Genomic DNA, 23,038 nt, shown 5'->3' with positions numbered 1-23,038 from the left:
ATACTTAAACTGGAGGAAAGTTTGTGCACAGAAGACTGATGGGTTCCATCCAAATTTCCAGCACTGGTAATCAGAGAAAGAGAACACAGGAAAATAACTCTACAGATTTCTTGTAATGTTTATCTGAAACAACTTTTTTTTTTTTTTTTTTTTTTTTTTTTTTTTTTTTTCTTTTTTCTTTTTTCCCTTCTCAAGTCATCTCATTATAAAAATAACAATTACAAAAACATTCCTTCCAGCTAATTTACTTCATGGACTCACTGGCAGCTGACTAAGTGAAGCACATAACATGCCTCTTCTCAAAAGGAACCAAACCTGCAAGTCAATAATGGAACATTTAGGAACTCTCTCTCTGAGGTCTTGACACATACCAGAGGAAATAATTATATTTGCCTCAGTTTTCCTTGAAATGAGGCTCAATTTATTTCTTAGGATGTCCCACAGACCCTCTGGAGAGAATTCTGTCTTTAAGAAAAGGCTTTCCAAGGTATCTTCCATATTTTGAGCAATGTCTGTGGGTTTTTGGTTTTTTTTTTTTTCAGGATTCTCTAACAAACACAGCAGATCAAAATTTAGAGAAATTTTCCAGACAAGGATAGAAATTATTCCCAGTGGTATATTTTAAGTCTAGATTCAACAGTTTGAGGCAAAGACACTTTCTCTATTTCCCCGGAAGACAATTTCATAGTCTATCAGCTCCATTAAAACACATTTTAGATTTTTGTCTGAAGTTTGGTTTCCTTCAGCTCATCCCAATATTTCTAGTTCTCTTTCCTTGCACCATGGTGAGTAATTAGTCCCCAGCTCCCAGAGGCTGTTATGCTGTCACTTCGTGACTGCTCTGCCTACCTTCCACAGGGGTAAAATGACTTAATTTTTCTTTATAAACCCTGCAATCATTTTAGCTGATGCTCCTGAACATCTCTTTAGCTGTATACTGTCTATAGACTTTCACCAAAACGTGTTCCAGGTGTTGCCTGATCAGCTCAGCTAAAGGTCACCTCCTCATTCAAATTCTGAGTACAGCATTGCTGTTTGGTTCTGATTATGTCTTGCATTTCAGATTCAGACATAGATTTGTCTGCTACCACCCCTGTAATCATTTCCACTTGTCTTTTTCAGCTAAAGAAAAAAAAAACCACCATAAAAAAAAAACCATCCCAACTGACTTACAGTTAAAGAAAAATACACAACAGAGTGTAAGGAACAGACAGCAGTGCAGCAGAGCACATCCTTCTCCCAGACTAAGATTAAAGCTCCTACCAAAGGGTAAACCTCAATTAATTTAAGCTGTGATACACCCTACTGAAGGTATCTCCTTACAGAGATAGCTGAGACTCTGTCTCACTGCTGCTGGCCATTACAGGACATTTGGGTCTCTTCTGACAATCAAATTAATTTAAAATGTGAAACAAAGCAGGCTGTGTAATCAGTACCTACAGACATGTTGAAAAGTCCACTTTGGTACTTGGGGTTTTCAAACCTGGTCATCAAAGTTTCAAGTCCCAGCTCTCAGATTTGAGCCTTTAAAATCCCTTATTTCTCCTCTTTCACATTTACCACATTAGAATCCTTCTCCTCTCTGTATTTTTCACTGCTTTTTAAAAAATGGTACAAATATTCTGAGCACTGCAGAGTTAAGAAAAACAAGTGGATTATGTTTTATCTACAGTCAGAAGTTCAAACTAAATCAAGGCAGGAGTTTCTGCAAGGTCCCATCACCTGGAACTTCCTCACTGTCTCCTCCTCACCTTCCAAAGGTTGCTGAAAAAATCCCTGTGCATTATTGAGGCCAGCACATTTAAAACAGTTTTTCTTATGATTTATGTGCTATATTTTGCCTTAGCCCTGCTATAGGGAATAGCTGATTTTTCTGGGCACTGTGCCCAGATTATGTTTAATTTTGTCTACAGATTGTACAGTTTCCCCTCATATTATATCAGAGATGAACATTTTATAAGTTAATAAAACAATAAAGAAAATATTTCCTTATGTCTTCACATAATAACTGGGACCTTGGAAGTCTTGCCTTGTTTTACAGAAGCTTCTCTTCATTACAGTCAGCAGGTAAAAATATAGCAATTTTGAAGAGATAAAGAATAAGGTAAATAATTTATAGAATCCCCACAGAACCACTTCAAATTGAAACTTAAATTCCTTAAACAAATAGCTAAAATAAAGTTCCACAGCTGAATGCATTATCCATTGGCTGTATTATGAAGGAATCAGCTAGGATTCCATTACTACATTTCACATAATTATTCTATTTTAAGAATAAAAAGAGGAAGAAAAACTTACTGTGTATTCTGATTTCCAATTGTCCATTTGTAAAAAAGAAGAACGATGAGGGAAAAGAAAAAAAAAAGAAATGTGAAATAAAACAATGATGCAAGATCCTTACAGTAAACATACATTAATTATAAATCTGTGTCAGATAATCTGTTGATTATAATATTGCATATTTGACTAAAGTCTACAGGACAATGAAGGGCACAAGTCAGCACAAAACCTAAGCACCTGATGGTTTATTTCAAGGAAGAAAATGCCCAGATACAACACTCCATTCTTTATGCATCCACAGAATCTTTTTTTCCTGAGAGCATGCAACAGAAGATGGAAAAGTATATGCAGTTCAACAGGAGTGGTTAAAATAACTTTGCATCTGTGGCTCAATATGTAACTTGGAGCTTCTGAAGATAAAAAAAACCTATCCAAAAAGTACAAGGCAGTAATAATTTCTGCTTTATTCCTTACCTGTGATTGTATAAGGATAATAATTCCAAGCCTTCTCTGTAACATAAAATATTTTTGGAACAACTGCTCTCGCCCAGCTAGGCAGTTTGCTGAAAATAAAAAGAAAATATAAAATGAGAACATGCTGTGACTTATGAGGGTTGCAGGGCAGAAGATGCTTCCCAACCTGTTCCTCATTTGACAGGTATTTCACAGGATGCAGCCAAACCTTGGCTTCACAACAGTGTTTTCATCTCATGGCTGCATTCTGTCTCAGCTTTCTCCACAAGCACACAAGAAACCAAATCTCTTTGTTCCTCTCTCCAAGGGAGCAACACGGAGCCACTGCAATACCCTCTGATCAGATTAACCTCAGGCTGAAGATTTCAAGAATTTATGGCCTCAAACCCTTGGGGCATGGATGGATGAAGTCAGCAGGTCAGACCATGAGGTGTGTACCTGTGTCACAGTGTTCTTAACCACAGGGAGGCACTCTCTAACAAAAGGTCATGAGTAAATAATGTCCTCTCAGACCATGTTATCTTGATTCCATGATTTTTTCTCTAGACACTCTTCTTCCTCCATATTCTCTGCTGTCCCCCCAGCCCTTACCTTCAGCTCACCCAGCACACAGCTTTTCCCACACTACCAGCTCTTGAGTTGGAAGCTTTTCTATTTAAATTAACAAACCACTCAAACACCTTGGTGGGGCTGGCAGGCAGCATTAGTCCCACTTTGCTGATGGGAAAAGTAAATCACAAAAGTGAGGAGATTAATGGCACTAACTAATGCCACAGCTCAGAGTTCAGTCTGTCAGAGAATTTACCTCTGTGGTGGTGCAAGAGGAGAATAAAAAATGAAAGATGTGGATACAGCACATGGAGAGATCATTAATGGGTGTTAAACAATCCTATGGAAGAGTGAGGGCATTTTCTTTACCATGGATTTCAGGTCTCTGATCTGCAGAACTCTGGTCACTCAGGGGATCAAAGAAAGGGTGAACACACATTTTAAAAAGAAGGCAAGTTCAAGAAAATTTATTTTTCAATTCTTTCTTGATGATGTCAGTTGTAATCACTGCAGCTGCCAGGAGCAGGCACAGTACTGCTCACTCAAAGGAAAGGGGACTTTTGGAGACCACAAATATCAGTGGATTTCAGAGACTCAGATAAAACTGTGTCACCCTGGCAATGTGTCCAGAAGATTCTGCAGCTTAAGGCTGAATCCTGAATTAAAGTAGATGCTTTCAAACCTGTTTTGCAAGTGTAAATGTTTGAGGTAAGTTTGTGCAGAAAGTACATTAACTTTCCATACTAGCAGATTTCTAAAGAAGACACAGAGTCTGGATCATTAACACTTATTTAACCATGATCTAGCATAAATATTGTGTTTGTCCAGAGGCAAAATACAGACATTAGCACATTATCTAAAGTTTCAAAGTCAAGTGCATTGACTTTTGCTCTTTGAGGGCACTGCTGAAAACCAGATCCTTTCCTTTACATAAACCTTCCCTGTGTAACACTGCTACACAGCATTTTACATGCTGCACAACAGACTTCACTCTAGCAGATTTTTTGTTTCTTTTCTCAGCCTCTGTCAGTGTTTTTTATAACCATAACTCTGCTCCCTCCCTTACCCCTGATAAACTTCCCTCTGATGCCTCAATAATAAGCACCAGAGGATTCAGAATTTCAGCTTCTGAAAACAAAAGAGGCAGTAAACAATTCTGAATATAACTCTTACCCTGACACTGGATGATTTTACTAACAATGTCTTTATTCACACACAGCTGCTCATTTTGCACATTTTGGTTATTGTTGTTTTTAGTGTATTTGCCTGCCTACCTACCTGTGCTGGCACAGCACATCTCCAACACAAATCATTTTATGAGCAAAACACACATTGTACTCAGAGTTTCCAGCAAGTTACAGTCATACAGATGCACTAATTGTTTCAAGGTCCTTTCAGAGAAAGAAAATATAGTATTTCAGTTTTAGAAGCACAGTTGTCTGTGGATCATGTTCTCTTTCTTTTTTTTTATTTCCTCCTCCCCCAGATGAAGCTCAGTCTTTCAGCACAGAGGGAGAAAATGTTTCTAAAAGACATTCCAGTTGAAACCATTGCTAAGCAAGAAGATCCTCTCCAAGAATTAAAGTATAACTAAGAAAAAGATTAAAATTATGCATATTTTTTTCCAAGATGGCACCAGTGAATATACAAGCTCACATTGCTTTAGGAGAGATCAGTCCAGAGCAAAATAAAGTGAAGCAAAGAGAGCAGTAGACCTGGGAAGACAAAAAGATGAAGGAGAGAACTGTGCTAGTGTGAAAGGAAAGCTGCTCCTCAAGGAAAGGAGGCAGAGGGTAAGTTTCCACTCCATCTTGTATGCCAGCTTTCCTCCTTGAGGTCTTCTAGAAAGATCCCAGCAAAATCCAGAGCTGCCTGAAAACCCACTGATCCTTTCCACAAAGCTTTAATGTCTGAGGGCATTGATTCAAACAGAAATCTGGTGACAATTATCAAGGAATATTCATAATTATTGTTAAATTCAAACATTCCCCCTAGCTTTAGGTAAACTACCCAAGCTGTTGCAGGCACATGGATATTTGTCAATGTTTGTGCCCCACTCTGGGGAAAAGAAAGATCTTTTGTTCCACTGCCTGCACAACCAGAAATTATGGGCTTCCCAAGTGTGTCTTCTCCACACCTTCTAGGACACAGTCCTTGTATTTATTCTGAGTTACACCCAGGTGGTAATTCTGAATATGCTCTGCAGTGCTTCAAGCCTTCTGTCTTCTTAGTACAAAGGAAAGAAATCTCCAGAAACATAAAAAAACCCAACAAACCACAACTGCTGGGAGCTCCACAAGAGGAACACAGGTATTGATTTTCCCCAAGTCCTGTATCCAGCCTGTGAGAGAACAAAGTGACCAGCACAATAATAATATTAAATATTGGCAAGACACATATTATTGGGCTCTTGTCTTGTGTGTGTGTGCCTGCAGCTTTCCTGGTGATTCAATTTAGCCTGAGCTAAGGTCAGATATGTCAGGATTGCAGTGCAGGAGTAACTTGTACTTTAGAAGCAATAGCTCTGCTGTTTCTATGCCCACTGTGAAATGCTGCAGAGCACGAGTTTAATAAAGTGAAACAGGCCCAGAGGAACAGAAGAACTTCCAAAAAGCAGTGATATTAAATTAGATCAGTTGTAGTAAAAATAGGAAGAGATTGAGCACTATATTTCATGGGACACACAAAAATAGATATATTAAAACATTTCTGGCCTTTGAGTGTGGAAGCATTGATCCTCAGCAGCATAATTTCACCATAGGAAGAGACACATTATTTCATTTTAGGGAATTATGGAACTTCCAGGAAACAAAAGCAAACTTTTCCATCACATATTTAAGCCTATTATTTTGGGACAGGTCATAATTGTGCAAACCTAATAGTCACTGATAACATCAATTAACTTTGATGCAGCAAGTCATCTGTCATCAAAAATAGGTTACTGGCTTTGTGACATTATTATAAGATAAGAAACACTTAAAACACTTTAGTGGTTTGGTTTTGGGTTTTTTTTTTTTAGGGTGGGGTGTTTCGTTTTGTTTTTCAATTGTTTTGTTCTCCCCCTAATTTTAGCAAACAAAATGAACAACAGTTAAGTGTAAAAGAAAACAAAAGTTCTGCTACTTTAGCCTCAAGTTAGAATTCTCTCTTAGAAAAGCTACTTGAGAGAAAACAACAACTAATCCCTCTATTTGAAGCCACTGGTCTACCCCTTCTTCCTTCCTGGGAACATGTTCTACTTGAAACAAAGGCAGTACCCTGGGAGGGATCCTCCTTCCAATCTTTTTTATTCCAGCCCAAGCTGAGAGAACCAGTTTTACTGCACTTGCCTGTTGAGATAGACCCTTTTTTCTGTTAGCTGCCCATTGCCATGGTTTGGATCTTCATAAGGTTCATTCTGCACCACTTCCACACCTTCCCCTCGGTCACTCTGCTCATGGCTGTGCTTGCTTATCATGTACAGCTGTCCAATTCTGTACTGCAAAGCAAAAGCAAGAACAATATGTGAGCTTTGTATAACACACACCTATTCAAAAGCCAATGTCCTACAATGATACAGCACTGGGTGCAAATAAAAGGCAGTTTCAAACAGTATCGTGCAGCTTCATTTAGCTGGAGTCCTCTCATTACCTCATGAAGGCATCACCTGTGGGAAAAAAAAACCCCAAAATTGTATATATAGAGATGTAAAGAATCAGGCCAGTCCTCTGTTTTTAGACTGTATTTGTAAGTATATATGTTAAGCATAAATAAACAGTTGATCCCAAGTAGCTAATTCACAGAGACAGGAGCACTTCAGAAAAAAACCACATAGACCAAGGCCTTCAAAAAATAACTTTAGGATGAGTGATTTGGCAGTATTCTTAAAATTAATTTAAGCATTTAAATGATCCATTTTGTATAGGCTCTTGAGTTACTTGAGAAGCCAGAACAGAGGAGGATTGGCTCAACATTGCTATCACAGAAAAATAAATTGTTACAGGCAATTGATTTCTTTCTCAGGATGTCTACATCTCTACCAGGGCTTTTGCCTCCAAAGAAACACAGCAAAAAATACATCCTTGAACTTTCCTGTGCAAATATTTTGGATGGAAACTGTACTTTTCCAGGCATTTTTCTGCTCTGAGATTTTTATTCTCACTGAAGTCCTTTCCACATTCTTGAAAGTACCATGGTTCTCATGACACTCTTTGAGCCCATCCAGTTTTCATAGAATCATAGAATTAGCCGGGTTGGAAGGGACCTCAGAGATCATCTAGTCCAACCCTTGACCCACCGGAGCAGTTGCTAGACCATGGCACTGAGTGCCACATCCAGTCTTTTTTTAAATGTCTCCAGGGATGGAGAATCTACCACCTCACCGGGCAGTCCATTCCATAGCCTGATCACCCTCTCCGTGAAGAAATTCTTTCTAATATCTAACCTAAACCTCCCCTGGCACAACTTAAGACTGTGTCCTCTTGTCTTGTTGAAGGTCGTCTGTGAAAAGAGTCCAGTTCCCACCTCGCTACAGCCTCCTTTCAGGTAGTTGTAGACAGCAATGAGGTCTCCCCTGAGCCTCCTCTTCTTCAGGCTGAACAGCCCCAGCTCTCTCAGCCTCTCCTCATAGGGCCTGTGCTCGAGTCCCTTCACCAGCCTGGTTGCCCTCCTTTGGACCTGTTCCAGGACCTCTACATCCTTCTTAAACTGAGGGGCCCAGAACTGGACACAGGACTCGAGGTGTGGCCTCACCAGTGCTGAGTACAGGGGAAGAATCACCTCCCTGGACCTGCTGGTGACGCTGTTTCTGATACAGGCCAGGATGCCATTGGCCTTCTTGGCCACCTGGGCACACTGCTGGCTCATGTTCAGTTTCTTGTCAATCCAGACTCCCAGGTCCCTTTCTGCCTGGCTGCTCTCCAGCCACTCTGTGCCCAGCCTGTAGCGCTGCATGGGGTTGTTGTGGCCAAAGTACAGGACCATTTTATCCATTTGGACCCCTCTCTCCCCACCAGTAATGTGTTTAGGCAGCTCCATGGTAATCACTTCAATCACATCAATCACTTCCAAGACAAAGAACAAGTTTAGAGAGTGGTTGAGCTACTACAGCAGCTGCCAAGTACTAGTTCAGCATCTGCAAACAAAACCATAGTGACAGCCTGGTCACTACATCTTCTAAATCCTATCACAAACTTTAACAAGCCCAAAAAACCCAAATGAAAAGAGAATTAGCTGGGAAAACGCCCCCCCAAACCATCACAGAGCTTATTAGAAAATGCCAACAAGACCATCTTACTACAGATCCTCTTAAGGAATAGGATCCTAGCAGGATCCCTCCAGAGGTTGCACTTAACCCCACTTCATTCCCCTGCAGCAGGCAGGCCATGAGAAGATAAGAAATTCAGATCCTGCAGGATCATTGGCTTAAAGGACAGGGATTGCCCTTCTCCTGGGGAAAAAAAACAAAAAAAAGTCCCTATTTAAAAGATAAGCCCTAAAATTGTATTTCTTGCTAAGCCAGTTATCTACCTTAGGTTCTACTGCATCTTCTTCTCTGTTTCATCAAAATAAAGTATTTTGTCATCATCTTCAAGGCTCTGAAGAGCTGCAGTGCTCACACACTCCTTAAAGTAGTTCCATAAAACTTGTCTTCTCTTTTTCTCTAACAAAAATGATTCCAGTGGTACACAAGCAAGGCAGTTTGTGGAGAGAGGGGGTATATTATATTTGACCAACTTCAAGTACAGTTGGAAAAAAGGACTTTCAGGCACATGAAACTGTTCCTCAGGTCTGAAATCAAAGCAACTTCCTTCAAAGCTGAATGCAAGTTGAGAAAAAAAATGTTTTGCCTTTAATTTGCTTTGTATCAATGAAGCCACCTGAGAGTAAAGATGCTTTCTGCCTGGGGACTGGTAAGAGTGTTAGGAAGGAGGAGAGGTGATAAGGTGCTTATCTCCTAATGGGAAGAAAGAGATCAGTAATTTATAGCCTGTGGAACACAAAGAGGTCAGGTGAGGCAAGGGGAGGGGAGATGAGTTCCAATTGGCCACAAAGCCAATATTTCTCCTGAGTTATCTGTGGAGATCTCTGTTATCTCCTAGTTATGACTTCTAGTTGCCACGGGCATTTCTGGAAAGTGTTTCATGACTGCACAGCTCACTGCAGGCTTTGATTTCCCACTTCCCATGGCATCCTTTGCAATTTTGCCCTTAGTTTTAATGATCAAATACAGGCTTCAGTTTCAGCTGAAAATATTGGGTCAGAAACATCAAAACCAAGGTACATTCATGCTGCCAACTAACAATGGGGTTGTACTGAAGCATTCATGTGCTCCAGCATCATGAATCAGGGATACACACACCTATAACAACACCCCAAGCTTTGATGACTGAGGTTGTTGGTTTTTTTCATGGACAGATAATGCCACCAAAATGATCCAAAATATCAAATCACAAAGCCTGTAAATCACTCTGAGCACATGGTTCAGAGCAGCTGAGCTGCATCCCCACTGCACTCTTCAGATGATGATCAGTGTGATCAAGTGGAAATTGCTCTCCAGATGTTGCAGTCAGTGCTTAAAGAGAGGTTTCTCCTTCTCTGAGCAGACTCACACAATCTCCAATTACACTTAGGAGCCCCCAGAAGGTTTCCAAGGCAGCTCAGTTCTGTGCTTCTCACTTGGAAGATGCTGCAGGAGACGAGGACACCAGGGCTGGTGCTGAGCAGCTCTTCTGCTGCTTGCTTCTCCCCAGATGGCTTCCCACACCTATGGATCTGACACCAACCTAGTGAAATATCCACTTTTCATAACTTGGAATGACTCTGCAGTCCTGCCAGAGAGTGTCCTGTGTTCTGGAAAAGCAAACATTCTTTTACATTTCCTTCAAAGGAGCTAACTGAGCTTTTTGTTTGCTCTTCACCTGGGTTTACCTGTTGGATGATATTTTAACATCATTCTAGGGAAGGATGAAAAAAAGAGTTTCCTTCCAAGAGGACAGAGCTTTGCTAAGCTAGGGAGTACACAACTACTATTACAGATAAAATAACTTTTTTTTTTTTTAATGTATGGTTATGTTTATGTGAATAACATCCAAAGCAAAGATGTGTCACACAGAACTTACTGAAGTTTAAATGTCTGGCAAAAAAAGGCACAGCTTTTGCTAAGGCCCTATTGGTATGGTGGAGGAATATCACTTAAGAAAGACTTTACTGCAGAAAACAATATTCATTATTCCTGCAAGGATAAACTGCTGTACCACTATTATTTATGCTGCTCTATCACAATCTGAATTTGCATGTGCTTAGCTGGAAGATCATTTTCCAAGACCATAAACTGTTCAAGGAAGTCACTAAAATATTCTGCAGTAGCACCTGATCTGAATTTGGCTCTGGAGAAAAGCTCTTTGCTTGAAAACTCTTCAGTTTAATAGGGGGAAATTTCTTCAATAGCAAAGGAAGAACTTCAACAAATGTGCTGAGTGTGGATTGAGAGATTTCTGTGGATATTGCAACTTAGCTTCTGTAGGAGACTTGATGTTTCTCCACTTGTAGTGAGTTCATTGTCTCAGTGGTGGTTTCTCTTTTCCTTCAACAGGCAGATGGTGTTTGCCTGTTGGGAGTTTAGTCATGCAACAAGGAAGGTTTATGTTAGCAACACCAGAATGATGGTCAATCTCATCATCTTTAAAATTATAAGTGAGACCAGGATAAGTTTTTTGGTTTTCTTGAGTCAGGCAGTAAAAAATTAAAGAAAATCTTATGTCTGGAATAACTTGTATAAAAATGTAGTTCCTTAAGTAAATATCTTTGTTTAGAAGGATACACTGACATTTCCTACTATGCATTTTGTTTTGATGGTAGAAAACATTGTTTTCAGGTCTCAGGCAAGACTTAAGCCCCATACTGCCACAAATATGAAAAGTTCACAGTTAGTTATTGAAGATGGGTAAAGAAAGGAACATGAGAGTTGAAACAGAAGTGAAATGAATACCTCAACATTAAAACCTTAAAAAAAAATCTGTGATAGAACAGAGTATTTAACCTCAATCTAGTGATTTCCAGCTACATGCTTCTATCACAGGACACTCCTGAAAAGTTTTTAAAAAATTCTAAACTGTAATAACTGAAACAGAAGTGGTTTCTCTTATCTCACTCACTGACTATAAATCCTCCATGGTGTTACAGCTGTGAGACATCATCCTGTCTGCCTGCTGCAATGGGTGAAGCCTCATGCATCCTCCTGCTCATCTGGAGGTTAAAGCAGAGCCCTCACACGTGGGCAATTAAAACACTTCCCAAGATTCTGCCTTCTGAACCCTGTCCTTGGGTAGATGATGATTCATAGCTATTAAGAATAATATATATATATAAAAAATCTTTTTTCCATGACACAAGCTCCAGGTTGTGACAGGGTGATTTATTTCCCCTGTTATTAACATTCTTAGATTGGTTTTAACTAGCATGGAGCAATGTAGAGTGTGGTGGTGTCTGCTGGGGTTGTATTGGCTCCTCCTTGGCTGGCCTTTTGATTTAGGGTCTGGTTTGCTGTGTTTCAGCTTAAGTCTGGTTCTCAGAGCTGCTACTCTGCAAGAAACAGAAGGGAAGAACTCTCCTTAGCCACCACTTTTTACTGCAGGACATTCCTAAGGAAGGAAATGAATCCAAATTGTAATCACTGGAGTTAGAAAACTCCCACTGAAATAATCCTTCTCCTTGCCTAGATGGCCACGTGCAAGAAGAAAACTCACAGTAAATTCCACCGTGGAAGTCTTTCTTATGAAGCACAGTTTAGCAGTGGGAAGGTAGCAGTTTATACTTATAAAACAGTGATTTCCCTGGTAAAACAACCCCACAGTGGGCTCAGGTCCCATGAAGGGAACACTGCTGGATCTGACTGCTGGGAAAATCTGCAAGGAAATGATGAGTAGAAAACAGAGAGTGCAGAAGGGGTGTGAGGGATGTGTGCTTCCAGCTCAGTGCCTTGCAGAGATACCCAGACTGTCACTGAGTTGGTTTTACATCTCCTTCAGCAGTGTGGAGTCTGCACTAACACATTATTTGACTTCTGGTTTCTAAGCTGAGGTGTTCAGAGCAAACAAGGCATCTCTGAACTGTGCTCTGCTTGCCACCTAGAAATATCCTAAGTGTGAAGAAGTTTTTATGAACTGTTATTTTCAAATGTCTGAGGCACAAATACAAGGAGGTACCTCTAGAAGCAAAGGAAACTTTCTAAATTAGTGGCTTCAAAAGCAAATCTGGTTTTACCTCTACAAAAGATCAATCAACCTCCTGAAACAACAGGATTGGCTTGTAGCAGGAAGGAATATCACTAAAAAAAAAATAAATCTACATGACTGACCTTATCTAGTTACAGATTATTAGTGAGCTGCCACAGTTAAGTGAGTACCAGAGCTTCAGGTGTCATTCTATCTTTGGGTTTAAACATAGTAAAGGTGTGTTTTGTCTTGCAAATCAGTTGCAGCAAGCATCTGAATTAAAGCAACACAAAAAGTCAGCACTGGGAAAAATCTACTCTCAAGAAGGGGGAAGCCATCTGAGAAATGAAAACAATATTCACTAACAACCAGGGGGACAAATACCAGATGCAAGAAAATCAAAGGTTTATAAAGGTTATTTTTGTCTATAGATGATTTTATGTGATTAATGCCATGGCTGCTCAGGACAGTGATTGGTGTGAAACTCCCTACACCAACTGAATAGTAATGGTGACATTTCTGGCAAAATGCTGTCCCTATTACAGGACTTCCATTGCTTCATCACAGTACAACTGAACCGACCTTGCTTTGTAGTAATTTGCCTGTCTAGTAGTCCTTAAATTCCAAGTAAGACAGGAAAACACAGACTGAGCTGTCAGGAAGGCAACAGCACTTTCTGAACTTGCATACAATGAATGGCTTAAAATAATTAAAAAAAAAAAAAACCAGCCAGTGTAACAAGGGCTATAGAAAGCTTTAGGAGGAAGCCTAAAATAACAACTATAAATATCTAGGTCCTAAAAATTGAATGTAAACATGAGGCACTGTTGTGATTTGAGGCCCTAGAAAAACCTAGAAGTCATTTAATGGTGTAAATGTCACTTACCCCAGCAGTATATATAGAATCTGACTCGAGATGAGCTCAAAATTTCAATTTCAATTAATTCCTGCACGCCTCTGTGATTCACAATGCACCACACAGCTGCTGCCTTGCATCAGCAGTCTTCTCCAGTCTTGCCCAAATTGATGGGAATGCTTTTGGAGCCTCACAAACAAACAGTTGCAGCAGGAACAGTTGACTTTTGCATGCTGTGCAGTGCAATTCTGCCTGCTTTCATGTCTGCTTTGCCTTTTCAAGGAAGAAATTACATCATGAAGGTTCTGTAGCTGCTTAAAATCCTGTGAGTGACAGTTCAGCAGCAACATCTTGGCTGTTTAGAAGGACAGGACCCTTCTCTGGTATTTTTCAGGTACAGTGTCCTGGCTCAGAAAGCAAAATGAGTGATACTGAAATCCCCAGGAGTGGGACCAGATCTGTGCTTAATAGGTGTACACTGAAAATTAAAGTAAATCCAAATTTTCATCTCTCATGCAAATGTTTCTCCAAATATAGCTCACATCCTGTTCAAAGGGTTGGCATTTAGTTTCTCCACCAGCTGTGCTATTGAAAAAAGCCAGCTGTTTAGCCTGTGTGTACAAGCTCATACAATTTTTAAGAATCAGGTTTTATTAACAATATTTTACAGTGAGTCAGCTGCTGAAATCTTTCAACCATTTACACCACGTGCTTTTTACATAAATACTGATAATCTTCTATTATTTAGATTTATGAGGACACACGTGCTTCCTGCAGAGGATGCAGATAAATCTGCAGGAGGCTAAAATGTCCTCTGCTCACAACCCCTGAAAGAACAGCTAACAGGGACTTGCTGTGTCACTTGACCACTTCCAAGCAGCCTCCCAGTACCACACACTGAACCCCTTCACATCTGCTGCTCCCTACCTGGCAGTGATTAACCCACAAACATTCCAGGCCTTGATTCCAGCTCATTGCTCTTCATTCACAGTTCACTTTATCTTTCCATGCAAAGCCAGTTATAATATTGATGTTTTTTCTAAGTCACTACCAAACCACATTTTATTTGCTAACTCCAATTCACTCATAAGATTGTAGTGAATTTGCAGGCTCGAGCTCAAGGAGCATTTCAGTGCATTTCTCAACATTTTAATGCATTAAAATGAAGAAAAAAAGCCTAATTTTTGTAGAGGTTACTAAAGTTTGTGTAGGGAGCCAAATTCTTTTCCTGCTATTCCAGGAAAATCCTATTTCTAGTTCAGATATTCCAAGAAAAGTCAGAATGGAAAAGTGCAGGCTTCCTCCTAAATCTCTTCTCAGAAGTGGGCACCAGTTGGGTCACTCCCAGTGCAAAGTGACATTCCCCATGGAATAGTGATGGGGAGCAAGAACCTTCCTTCAATAAACCAGGCAGCAAAAACTTTTATGTGTTTTTTTCATTAGCACCAAGAATGGGAGGGGAAAGAGAAGAAACTGAACCCGTGTCATGCATATTAAACACATTTTTGTTGGCTAAAGAAAGGAAGTGCTGGGGACCCCACACAATGGGATTCATCAAAGGGCTGGAGACACAAAGCTGAGTTTGAAGGGAAAGGTTGACTTCTCTGAAGTACAGGATTTAAAGAAAATATATTTAGTTTAATTGATCTCAGTTGAAGGTGGGAGTATTCAGAACTGAATACATCCTTTGACCCTTTCTAAATTCAAGAGAGTCCAAAATTGGACTTGGGAGTTAGGTTTGTCCTTAACTATAAATGGACCAGACGTGTGCATCTGTTCATACTTTTAGAAATTATTTTTCTCTTTTTGCATGGCTAATGGCATTTGCTTAATGTTTAAGTAGAACTTCTTTCCCCTCAGGCTTCTTTTCTCTAATTACTTTTCTTCAGTAATTACTCATTTTTGTGACTTACAAAAATCTCTCTCATAACAAAGCCATCAACTTTGAAGTACAGAGAATTTGATGCTTTCAGAAGAAAAAAAAAAACCAGCAACAACAACACATTTTATGCCTGTAAACTTTGAGTTTAGAAGCACCAAAGAGACCACAAAGGATCCAAAAAACTTTTTCAGAGTCACAGAGGGAATAATTTTTTTGGTAAGCAAGTTCCTTTTGGTGCATTTTAAGCAAATGAGTTCTGCTTATAATTATGAAAAAGTGAGAACTTTCTTAGGATACACAATCTAACCCTGAGCACCAGAATTTAGTATTTTCTCCTCACAATATGAACAAGACAAATCCAACCTGCCTTCTGATATCTTATTCAGAAGAAAGTGAAATTCTGTTTGCAACTTCCAAAGAAACAAAAAGATATTAACAGGCCAGAATATTTTATGTCAAAAAATACTTCCTGATTTTTTAAAATAAAACTAACTTCAATTTGATTTTAAAATGCACTTGTTATAAGCCTGCATCCTGAAGATAAAATTATGTGCCTGCAAATAGTTGAGGTCACTCCAGCATCTCTGCATCTAACCCAGAGATTAGGGTGATGAAAATATTAAAGTTCTCTACACTCATCCTTTGAAAGGAAATACACAAGAGCAACATTGGAACTTTATAAGAAGGACACAGATTTTCCTCCCTTTCCCAGATTCAGAAGATACACTGAAATCTGAAAACTAATACCAAAAGAAGATATAATTTTTTCATTTAGGATCATTAGAACACACTTCTGCAAATGAAGTACCTACTCTAAATCTGCAAGTGACAAATAATCCCTACTGAAATTAGTCACTACCATAACAAGTTACTATTATTGCACTGATGCCTTTTTTGCATGCATGAAGTCTAATTGAAGTAGTAAATATATTTAGGCTAGGAAACACTCTGCTTGCTATTGACTTAGGGAAAAAATCAAAACTGCAGCCAAATAAACTCTTGGGCAACAAACCTGGAGTTGGCTGCAGAAGACAACACAACTGTGACATCTGTGGAGTGCAAGTGCTGGAGAAGTGAAGATGCTTGGACAGTATGTGCCTGCCAGCTCCTGGCTTTGTCAGGACTAATTACAGAATACAACCCTTGCCTTTAATTTTTTCCACCTTGAAGGTACAAGTTGGGTTTTTTTGACACTCTCCAGATGAGCAGAATTCCTGCTTTTCCAGAAGGGAAGCTTTTACGTAAGCAGGATTAATATTGCCAGGAAAGGCCACATTCCTGACAGCCTCCAAAGCTTCCAGAGCAGACATTCCTTCAATACCACTGGTGGAATAAAAGGAGGATGAAGGCAAAGAATTACTGCCAAGGGACTCCATAGGCTGAATTCCATGTTATTGTCATCCAGCAATGTGAAGCTATGTGGTCTCCAGATGTTTTTGACAGATGGTGTCAGAGTATTAAGCATTCTACCAGTGTTTATCTGTTTGTACTGACCTGTGTCAGATGCCAAACAAATCCTGTAAGGAAAGCCTACAAAATTACAAACACAACCAGCACCTCCTCTGGAACAGAACTTGGTAACAGTACAGAGGGAGGTGCAGAGAACTACTCCAAAATCCCAGATTTGAACCAATACAGAAGAATTGCACAAGTTCATTGCATTTATGAGAACTAGAGAAACAAAACGTTTTAAAATGTGTTCTCCCTTCATAGGGCATCAATTTTAAAAAGCAAACATGCTTAAGGGTGTAAACATAATCACTTGAAAACTTCATATTATAAGGAATGTGGAGGAATGAAGGAAATAAATGATAAGCAGACAGACAGAATAGTAACTACCTTTCTCTAAGGAAGTTACCCATAGTAACAGAGTTGAAGTGACAATGCTTGGGTTAAATTGGATATAATTTCTCAAGCTAATACTGCAACTAAATATCTCTGTATTCTGCAGAGATACCCACAGCTTTGTTCCACAGGAGCTGTAGGGCATAGCTGGCAATTTCTTAGTGAAGATCTGCAGCATGGAAGAGAATCCAGTGCTACAAATGGAGTCCTGACAATACACCAGAGAAGTGAAAACCCTTCTGGGACAGATTTTCCTGCCCTACCTCCAGCACCAGCAGTAAAGAGAGAGCAGAATGAGTGGGTCCTGGTTTTGTGCTGGACTGTGAACTCTTCTGAAGTAGCTTGGAGACCACAAGTAACAGCTAAACCAACCTTGCTCAGTGGGAATACCTTTCCTCCCAGCACTAAGAATTCTCTGTGGTGTTCAAACTTTCTGCTACAGAGAAGTTTCCAAGAGGCCCTTTGGCTGGAACAGATCCCATGGAGTTCAATGGAAAGCCTCTCCTGTTGACTCTGGAGAGCTTTGTACGTAAGCACACAAACAGCTTTTCTGCACTTTCTACTCCCAAGTTAACCACTTCCTCCTTACTTAGAGCCAGCTGCGTCACTGGGAACAAATCCTCTGGGGATGAGAGTTCATGGTGTGCAGTAGCATCAGGGAATAGAGCTCAGAAACCTTAACAACACAATGGATAAATAGATACAATCCCTCTAGAGAGAACCTGGCTTTCCTCCTCCAGTCCCTCAGACCACAGCTTCATGCAAGTTCCCTGGGCTTCAATCTGCTACCCAAGACACGTGTTCAGAATGGAAACCAAACAGCTCGAAGGCTTGAAATGCACACCCATCAGAAAAAAAAGCTGGGTTTGTATCAAAGTCAGAGAATTCAGCTGGAGCATCCTGCTGTAGACCTCAAAAATGGAAAGAAACAAACAAAACCACATGCACACAAAAGCTAAATAAGCCTCCCCTCACCAAAGCCTAAAATACAATTAAAAAGCTATCATTGCTCCCTTCCCTGCTGCCCCCCCTGGCCTTTTGTTGCCCAAACAACAAACTCTCAACAAGACATTGGTTCAAACTGATAGGGAGGAAGTGGTTGCTGTAGCAGTGGCAACCCAGTGAAAGTTCTTTGTCTAACACATTTGTTTTTTACAGTATAAAGAAAGAACAGACAGCAAGAACACAAACCTGTTGCATACTGACACAGCTCTGCCTTCCTCTAGCTCACCATCTGCTTGCAAGATTACTCCTCCTCAGAAAAACAAAGAATCCAGACAAGTTTATACAGTTCTTTGATATATGCTACGTAGCTATAAATTATTCCTCAGGAAACACAAAGAGATGTAATTAATCAAAGAGATGGAAGATAAGGTTATAGCATGAATGAATCTCACTAAAAATCTCCATGCCCAAACTGGTCTCACAGGTTGCTCAGTCATCAAAATGTCTTCTAATGTCATTTTAAATGCATGTGGTTCAGGCAAACATTCATTACAGTATTAGCTCTAAGTTCAAGCATTGCTTTTATACTGCTTTAGATGGGTTCTACTATTTCTACAGCCACATGACACTGAAGCAGTTTTATGAAATAATTTTTTATTCTAAAAACTTCATGAACTTTGGGCTTTCTTAACCAGATGATGCTAAACTTTAGTGTGAATACTCAGAGCTTTATTCTGCTGCTGAAGGGCCAGACAAATGCATGTCGGAGAGTTTCCTACCTAACAAATTTCACTGCTCTTGTGCACCATTTCTCATGTTGTTTTTTTCATGTTTTCTCTTCCATGTTTGAAAATTTTTGGGGTGGGGAGGGAGAAGATGTCACTTTAGGGTTCCTAAAACAGGGAGAACTCTGGAACGTGGCATTTTAAAAAGGACCTGGTGTCTGGATCTTATCTAAGAATATTTTAGATAGGTAGTTCAGAGAATAGGTTTAATGGGAGCTCATGGAAATTCTTACTGCAGGATCCACACTGTCACTTCCCAGCTACTTGTTAGTCTGTGTAAAATCCAGTTCTTCCCCCTCCTATCCACTGCAGAGAATGGAAGCATACAGGTTAATGGTTAATTATCCAACCTTGAAACCTAAATTCTCTATTTATCTTTTTCTTTTTTTTTTTTTTTTCCTTTTTGTTGTTGTTTTGCCTTGTGCTCACTGTGGACTGCACAACTCTCCTGAGAAGCAGATAAGCATCTGGGCTGGCAGTGCACTCTGAATTCCTCACTGCCATGGCTGAACTGCTATCCAGCACCTCAGACACTCAAATTAAAGCTGTAGAGTGTCACAGCATATTCTTCACCTGCATCTGCCTTCATCATTAGGATCTCATATACCTGCTTCTCAAGCTTGGATTATCAAAACCAATTCCTACCACTGCAGACAGCCAGGCTACCCAGTTCTTCTGGAATCTTTTCTTCTATCCAGGCTGCATACCATTAATTAAAAACAAATAAATGAATGTATAAAATTCTACTTTTGACTGACAGGATGGTAATGAGAAATTTGCTGTGTTAAGTGGTCACAAGTGTCACTGAGAGGCCCAGCTATCTGTGTGGCTCTGTGGGATGCTTGCAGTGCTACTTCTGTTGGAGCCAAATGGTCGTCTTGCTGTGAGCTCACATGCTGACAAGTAGGGCAGTGTGTGGGAAGAAATCTGGCATTTCCAGAGGGATGCATGCATGCAGACAAGTTATGGATTTATATACTCAAAGTGTATGCTCAATTTGCTGTACTAAACCTGTCATGTCTTCATTCACTCAGGATTCTGAGTAACTCACCCATTGGTACAGATCTGTCAGATCCAGCCCTTGTATCAGTCTTCCACCTTCCTCAACTTTTTTTTTTTTAATATGGTAGAGAGGAAAATGATGACTTCATAGCATTTCAGATATGGTGGCCTCTTGGTGGCCTCCTAAACAGAATTTAGGAAAATTCCTGAGTTGCACTGACCACAGGATTGGGTTCAGAATCTGCTAACTGCAGCTGACCCTGAAGGGCTCTTCATTTTCTGTGCCAGAGCTCACCCCAACCAGAGGCCCCATCTTTCTCCTGCCACCTGAATTTGGTAAGGCTGTTCTCTCAAAAAGATCTTAGGGTTTTCTGTCAGCCCTAATCTGTGCTACAGAGAGACACAATGGACTCTTCTACAGTCAGAAGGCCTGAATTTGAGATTTGCTGCTTCTGCTGCTATTCTGGTCCTTTATTCTGCCACAAGGCCCTGACAACTCCAACTATTCCCCAAATTACTTCCCCATCACAAAGACAGCCAGAATGACTGCAGACTCACTCATGTGAATAAGTGCCTCTGAAAGATCAAGTTTCCTAATTCTCTTTTTGACCTCTGAAAATGAAAGGATAACTCAGTATTTCATTACATCAGGAAGATAAAACTAGTGTTGGTTTTCTGCTTCCTATTCAAAGTAATCACACAAACCTGAAACAGTATTGCTGCTCTTCACCATTCCACTTTCAGATGATTTTATTTCTATCTGCTGATGAGATTTATATGACAAAACTATAAACCTTTACAAAATGCAGGCTTTTATCTTTGCAGCTGAGGTGTTTGTGAAGTCAGCCTGATGTGAAACACTTTCCCACATGACAGTACCTTTGCCTTGTGTGTAACTGGAAGATGTCACTGGGCTGTTACTCTCTCATCTTTTGCAGCCATGGACTCAGGGCAGCAGCAGGGCACAGGATGCTCTTACTCCAGCCTAGAAATGCAAGCAATCCCAAAGGGAGACTTGCAGAACCATGCCTGCCTCTCCATTCATCCACAGATTAAATGTTTCATTAAAGCCATCTGACTTTTCTCCTTCCAGTGACACCAGAAGGAAAAAAGAGACATTAAATGAATTTTTAGGTTACTGTTGGATATTGGCTTCAAAATAGTTTTCCAGCTAACACAACAACCTGGTGGAAATGCCTCAAATTGTCCCTGCAAGGGTACAAAACCACGAGCAAAAATGTTATACTTTATCTTTTCAGAAATACACTAAAACACAGAAGAAATTTATCTTAGCCTCTCAGAAGACACCAGCTTCAACATCTGTGTGAGCTATTAGGTGAGGAGCTCATAGAAGCAGACAAGCTTAAATTTTCTTGAAATGAAATTCTTGATGTGTTTTTAGAAGGTAATATAAAGAAGATGCTGGAAGAAGATGAGATTTAAGGGCTTGCAAATAATTCATCTATAAAACAACATGACAGTAGTTAAAAAAATAACACAGACATTTTCTGCAGTGCAAGCTGAGTGTGGGCTCACTGGTTTGGCTGAACTGTGCTGTGCTCTCCTGGCTTGAGGGGTTCCCAAACCGAGGCTGACATTTGCAGATACCAGAGGTGTAGAGAACTGCTGGCAATATTGCACTCAGGAGTGCCCCTACACTCTCAGCTTCTTCTTAACTTCTGCCTACTTTGGCTTGTGTGTTATTAGTATTTTCTGGAATCAAAGATGAAGGAGCTTGTAACAAGCTAAAAAAACATCCTCAACTCCCACTAATCTGAACTTCACTGTCCTGATGCATCTGGCCTAAAATACCATCAGCAGCTTGCAGTTTCACTTAATAAATAATATTATATTATTAATAATTCCAGTGAAACCAGTTTGGTGGATGTGCTGGGTAGCTGTTTCTATTGCTAGCAATGGTGCTGACCCTGTAGCAGGTCCTTGCCAGTTCAGGAAAACACAAGTTTATGTTACCATCAACCATTTCATTTCACACTGACAGAGGCAGTATCCTGTGTCAATGAGTAGCAGTATTTTTCTGTTAAGATAATTGTATTTAAAATGTAGTGATAGTAATATGAAAATGAGCCACTTACACTGAAGAGATAGGAATCTAAAGTATAAGCAAAGAAAGTAGCAGATTACCTGTCATTAAGCTGGCTGACAACTTCCATTAGGAGAGATTCTTCTCTTCAACTCTCCTAAATGTCAGCTGCATGGATATTTACTGTATCTACTTCAGGCTCAGAAAGCTACCAAAAAAATGGTTCAGGAGCATTTTAGATACTGGTAAGATTAATTGCAATTATTAGATTTAAAAGATTAATGGTTTTGGAAATAAATGTTATTTTTTCCTTTCATGACTTAATATTTTCAACTAATATTTTAACTATAATTTAATTTTAAATATAACTAATATTTTAAATATTAATATTTTCAATTATGTCTCAATACAGATGTTCATTGTGTATAAAATTAGAAAATTTGTTCATTTTAGAAAAGTGTAATGAGAAGAAGTTTGTTATTGTTTAGTAAAACATTCAGACACTTAAATGATAAGCATCACCTGAACCCAGGACAGACACTCATTCCAACTTCAGAGATAATAAATTACTGGAAAAGAAGACAAAAAATTATATAATGAAAAGATGGTGTCCACTTGAGCAGGACTCAGCCTTTCTGGGAACCAGTTTTATGGGAAATACACACATAGTCAAGAAGCAGGGAAACCAAACTGCCCACAGCTGGGCAATGGTAACTCCAGCACCTCCTTATCCTAACTGCTTGTCCTGGAATCCTTAAAAAACTATTTTTAAATCATTCTGTGTTGATAAAAAATTAATTATAATGTTATTGCTGGTTTTGAATCTCTGAAAAAGGAAACAGGCTACTGCAATCTTTGTAGCCAGGCTGCTGCAAATGGAGTGGGTATAAATTCAGGGTGGCAACTTGCAAATGGGTTTTTTTGGTTTTATTTTGGTTTTTTTCTTTGTGGGTGGGTTTTTTTGTGGGTTTTTTTTTGTTTGTTTGGGTTGTTTTTTTTTGTGTGTGTGTGTGTGTGATTAAATAAAAGCATTCAGCTTTCAATTATTACCTTTTGGATGTGTGACATTCATCCTGCAGGAAACAAACAACAGTATTTTGACCCTGAAAAACCAAACCAAACCAAACCCACACTAATGCAGGGCAGAGTAAGCAGCTGCCAAACTTCATTTTTTTTTTAATT

At 39.6% G+C, this 23,038-nt stretch overlaps 1 protein-coding gene across 5 annotated transcripts in view; it reads right to left on the bottom strand.

The window, feature by feature from the left end:
* PITPNC1 (phosphatidylinositol transfer protein cytoplasmic 1) overlaps positions 1-23,038 on the bottom strand; it is a 77,968-nt gene that overhangs the window by 38,123 nt on the left and 16,807 nt on the right. For all 5 annotated transcript variants that reach the window (XM_030461901.1, XM_030461900.1, XM_030461902.1 and 2 more), the window contains exons 2-4: positions 6,633-6,781; positions 2,755-2,843; positions 2,299-2,306 (exon numbers count right to left, since the gene is read on the bottom strand). In XM_030461901.1, coding sequence (XP_030317761.1) covers positions 2,299-2,306; positions 2,755-2,843; positions 6,633-6,781 — 246 coding nt within the window. The remainder of the gene's footprint in view (positions 1-2,298; positions 2,307-2,754; positions 2,844-6,632; positions 6,782-23,038) is intronic.

Source organism: Calypte anna, chromosome 18 (assembly GCF_003957555.1).
Source record: "Calypte anna isolate BGI_N300 chromosome 18, bCalAnn1_v1.p, whole genome shotgun sequence".
In the NCBI taxonomy this organism is placed as follows: domain Eukaryota; kingdom Metazoa; phylum Chordata; class Aves; order Apodiformes; family Trochilidae; genus Calypte; species Calypte anna.
This window is presented reverse-complemented; position numbering and strand designations above follow the sequence as displayed.